The sequence below is a fragment of the Crocodylus porosus genome, unplaced genomic scaffold, assembly GCF_001723895.1.
Source record: "Crocodylus porosus isolate Cpor-Errol unplaced genomic scaffold, CroPor_comp1, whole genome shotgun sequence".
In the NCBI taxonomy this organism is placed as follows: Eukaryota; Metazoa; Chordata; order Crocodylia; family Crocodylidae; genus Crocodylus; species Crocodylus porosus.
The window spans coordinates 154,624,960-154,630,197 of record NW_017728906.1 but is presented as its reverse complement, the minus strand read 5'-3'; the positions used below and the strand labels follow the sequence as shown (position 1 = coordinate 154,630,197).

At 40.0% G+C, this 5,238-nt stretch overlaps 1 protein-coding gene across 1 annotated transcript in view; it reads right to left on the bottom strand.

The window, feature by feature from the left end:
• WDFY2 (WD repeat and FYVE domain containing 2) overlaps positions 1 to 5,238 on the bottom strand; it is a 104,871-nt gene that overhangs the window by 27,441 nt on the left and 72,192 nt on the right. The window contains exon 4 of the mRNA XM_019528514.1: positions 1,599 to 1,670. Coding sequence (XP_019384059.1) covers positions 1,599 to 1,670 — 72 coding nt within the window. The remainder of the gene's footprint in view (positions 1 to 1,598; positions 1,671 to 5,238) is intronic.

Genomic DNA, 5,238 nt, shown 5'->3' with positions numbered 1-5,238 from the left:
CCCCCCAGATCTGCAAATGGGGCAAGGGTGGGCTGCTGCTGCGGGCTTTGCCCCACAGGCCAAACTTTGTTGCTATGGTACTATTAAGCACTCAAAAGAAGCTGGCCCAAATTAGTGGCATGAGTTTGGGCCCACATGCCTGGGTATATTCACATCCCAAATGTTCTAGCACAGGGGTTGTCAACCCCCGTGGTACTCGAGCAAGCCCTAGGGGGTACACGTGGGTGAGGACGGAGTGCTACTATGCGCCATCCTGTCCGCCCAGGCGGATGCAGGGGGCGGGCAGGGGAAGGTTGCACATGGCCACTCCCTATTTGGCAGCATGCCCCCCCCCCGCCCCCATCCCCATCCCCCACCTTGCTCAGCATCTGGCCGCCTGGGGTACACTGACCCAAAAAAGGTTGAAAACCCCTGTTCTAGCCCCATAATCTTCTACACCCGGATTTTAGCTTGTAATGTCTTAACCTATGCTTATATACAGCACTGGCCTCTTGTGAAGAGTTTGGGGCAGATTTGTCAAGGTAATGGTCTGTAACTCATGTTCACAATTCAAAAGAATTCCCAGTCATGCAAACTATCCCATCAAGTCTCTGCGATTCCAGTCGCATCATAGGCCCATGACTGAGAACTTCCAATTCTTCCTGCTTGTTTCCTAGGTTCTGACTTGGTGTATAGACATCTAGAGTAACTAGCAGACTGTCCTACTTTCTCAGGAAGGCCTTCCCTGTTGCCCCCTTTCTGCTTGTGCTTCCTTCAGATCACCCACTTCCTCACTTACCTCAGGAATATATTAATATTATATATTATAACATACATAATAGTTTACATAATAAATATTTATTTTATTTCTATACATTGTACAAGTGATAAATTATATTTATTTTATGTATATTTTATATATAAATATATTTATCAATTCCGAAGACGGAGCAAATAACTACAGTAGTTCCATCTCTGGAAATAGTTGTAAGCATTAATCATCTCTGAAATGGCAGCCGCCAATCAACTTATGTACAGTAACTTAAGCAGCACCTGCATATTTCCCAATAGCAACATAATCTTTATTTACAAGAGACTATTATGAAAGGTTTGAGGGATCCACTAAAAGTGAGGCCCAACTAATGAAGACTGTAGGGGCCAACCTATTTCAGACATGCTACAAGATAAGCCCTGACCCTTCCCGAAGTGCGGCTCCAATACTCTTCTCCTGCGTTTCATTTGTGGTACATGTGCCACGCAGAGGCTGCCCATGTCACAGGTTCGTCACCCCTGTAGCAGCTTGCCTACAAATGCCAAGCTCTAAGAAATAAAACCAGGACTGGGTTGTATTACCCAATTTATGCACCTATGCAGCACAAAAATCCATGGATGTTTCTAAGTTTCTGCTGGCAATTATAAAACACAATTGTGTTCTCTCAAATTGTCTTACTTCAACCTCTTTGCTCCTTTACTCAGATCCATCCCCCAACAGCCAAAGACTATAATGCAGGAGAAGTATTTTAACAATAGTAACAAATCAATTATTGTGCTGAATTTCTGGCTCTTCACAGAAGTTGGAAATTGCTGTACCCTACTTATTTGTGTAGAATAAACATTACCTTAAGGATTGTAACTACAGCACCAAGTGTTTTACAGTTACACTTGCTTGGGGCAATGCCCTTTGGTATGTGCTGAACATTACAAGGAAAAAGTAAGCTTTACTTGCCATGGTGTGCACAGGGAAATATACCTGCCTTAACCATCTTTCACTAAACCAGCTTTTGAGAGGCCTGTAGCACACTGCTGCAGTGCAGACATTGAGGATTTTCAGAACTGACTGCAAGTTCAAAGTAAAATATACAACAGTAACTGTCAACGACTGGACTCTGACCTTGACTGCTTTTACCCATCTCAAATAAAACAGCCCTGAAGCAGCAAGGTAGTACAAACACATACTTTGAATTTTGCTGTTGATGCTTAGAAAGGCAACACTAAATATTCATCTTCAGTTAAAACTTTGTAAGTGCTTCTGTACCTAAAAAAAAGTTATTGCAGCATCATATAGGAAATGATGGCAGCACTGAGTAGATATCAAGGAAAATAACTGAAATAAGTAAGTTAGCAATATATCAGTTACTTAGTTATGTTGTAATGCACAGACCACAGGTACTTCTTATTAAGCACTTGAATATTATAACCACTGTGGTATTTTAAGCATTTTTTTTTCAAAGAAAAAAAGGAGTGCAAGGTAAGAAGCTTGTCATTAATCTGAGCACCATGCATAACAACTTCTTTCTGGCTTCATATTGCTTCCATTTTTTTTTTTTTTTTTTAACAAGTTACACACGCAATCCACAGCAGCACCGTTTCCCAATTATATACAGTCTCTCCTACTTCATGTATTATCCTTTATCCTTCTGTAACCTATTTTTTGATTTTTTGATTCCCTTCAGTAGTCATGCTTTTACATGTTGATTCTTCTTCTGACAAAAGTGATTGCATTAGTTACTTCAGGGGACATTTAGCATTAATAGAGGGGACCCCTGCTCAAGTACGTCACATCCCGATGCACTGCTCTTTGAAAATACTGACCTCTTTCCTAAAATGCTCTATAAAAGACATAAGTTAGTTTATATACACTTCAACACAGAGTTGCTGCTTCCATGGAATAAGGTTCTATGGTCAGAGCAATAGACTCACAGTTCCTGCTGATCTAATCATTTCTTTGGCTTGGTTTATTATAAAGGCAGAAGTCAACCAGAAGTTCAGCCCTAGATTACCATATATAAGGAACTACTTGGAGCAAACTTTTCTCCTTCCATCTGAGGAGGCTCCCATCCAGCACAGGCAGATCTTAAGACAGACACAGAGCAACTATCTACTACAAGACTAGGCTGAACAAGGTTGGGAAAGATTTTTTTTAAATGACTTGCACTTCTCTTCTATAGAGATTGCTGGAGCATCCCAGAGGATGAAGAAAAAAAATTAGGAGGCTAAATGCCAACAGTGACTAAAGCAAGGGCTCCCACACTTTAGGCTAAAATGAGGCCTGCCCCTTTGAAATGGCCCTCCAGGAACAAAACTTTGGGGATCCCCATCCTCAAATGTCACTGATCCATTTCTAAATACGGCTTATCAAATCACTGATTCATTATGAAAGCCTTTATGAGCCAAGGTAGGGCATCCTGAACACCTAAGAATGACAGCTTCATTTGGTATACAGCATGCAGTATGGAAATACAGGTTTGCTACACACATTTTTATTTGACGTTTAGAAGGCCACACTTTCCTCACATTGTAACTCAAGTACTGTATCAGCCTGGAAATTCCACTTTTTCCAAGCTTTTATCACGTGGCAATCTTGAATTTGGCTGAACAAGTATCACAGTACTTAATCTCTTGACAAAAGGATAAACCGTTTGAGAATCTACAAATCCTATACTTCATTGCTTATATTTAGACACAGAAAAACTGTGTCCCGTCTCACTGACCTTACAAACCAAGTTGACAGACAATGCAATTTGGACTATAAGATACCCTGAGGGAGATTCATCTTGGGAGTCTTACTTTTGTTTATTTTTATACAAAGTAGCTGACAATATTCTTATCTGAAAGGGGTTAGGAGATTATATCCCTAGAGGTAAACATATTGGGTTCAGGATTTGAAAAATAATTTGCATAGCTATCAGTAAAAATTCTGCTGATCTTCCAAGGGGTATTATAAAAATGATCAAAGTGGGGTTTTTTGAACTGGGAAATATTAATACCCGGGATTAATTGTTTTAGGGATTAAAGTTTTTCAGAAAAATGTAGAAGAGAGTTGGGATAACTAAAGTCTATATTTGAAGTAGGATATTCTTTTCTGAGGGTTAAACTGTCTCTTTACTCATGTACTTTATACAGCAGAATCCATAAGGGACAAGCTAGAATAAAAATAAAATGTGAAAGATGTAAAATGTCAAACTTCTGGAGTAACTCATTTTGTACAGAACATCAATCTAATGAGTAGACTGGAGGAAAAGACAAACTATCATTTAAATGTTCTTACTCCCAAAAGGTAAATATATTTAATTTTGCCACAATTTTTATATACATAATTTTACAGCACAGGAAAACAACATTACTTGCCCTCTTTGCCATGAGTGGGAAACTATCATTCCCTTCAAAGCTTGTCCCTTTATTTCAGAGTAGCAAGTTTGCTATTGGAGGAAAGTTTTCACTTCCAAAGGAACTTAAGTCTGAAGTTATGGAAATACCAGATCTCTTAAGACAGCTCTCCCAGCTCCAAACCAGGGGATTGGGAAGTTGTTTAAGAATGGAGGAACACAAACAACCAACAGTAAAAGGCCCCCAACACACAGTTTTAAAGTATCACCATTCCTTAAGAAAGCCGACAGCCCCTTTACTAATAAGAAGTCTTATAATTCTATTACCCTGATTAAGTGTTCAGTCTACTAAGTGAGCCACCATGCTAAATTATAAATGGCTAAAAAGAGCCACTTCACATCTAAGAGTAAAAGAAGCTTTGTTTTACTCCCAGAGCTGGTCAGAATGGCTCTCCACCTTTTAGCTAGCTCTAAGATGGCCAGCCTCTGCTTCAACAGTCTGCAGTCTTTACCTGCAGCGTGAGCTCTGGTCACATCTACATGAGACACTGAATGTGCAGTTGTTACTGCGCAGTCATTTAGTGCTTGTACAAAACAAGCATAAACCAGTACTAAATGACTGCACAGGAACCCAAGTTACTGCGCAGTAGTGCCGACGATTGTCTTTGTGACACTGTTACGCAGTAGCCTAATACTATATGCAGTAGCACTGCATCAGGGCCACATGATGCTACTGCACAATCAGTGTCTCACGTAGACACGGCCTCTGAGAAGTTGCATCAAAACTCCCTTCATTACCACCATAGTAAACTGCAAGTGACTCCCATAAAGGAAGTGGAATTACACCTGCATGAAATTAGAGGGTAGCTGGACATAGTATTTGTATGCTGCGGTGGAATTATCACTTAGAATCAGCCAAGTGGATCTGAGGAGAGAAATCGACCTTCATTTGCTGCTTTCAGAGAAGAGGTTAGTATTGGGATAACTAATAATTTAGTGAAAGCTTCTTCCAAAGACATGCAAACCCATGCAATTTGTTGAACTGGCTACTAAAGCCTCTAAGGCCAACTTATTTTTGTAGAGATTAGTATGAAATTTATCAAAAATCTGCCATTTTCTGCAGCTTCAATTTCTCTGGCAGCAGTGTTTGACT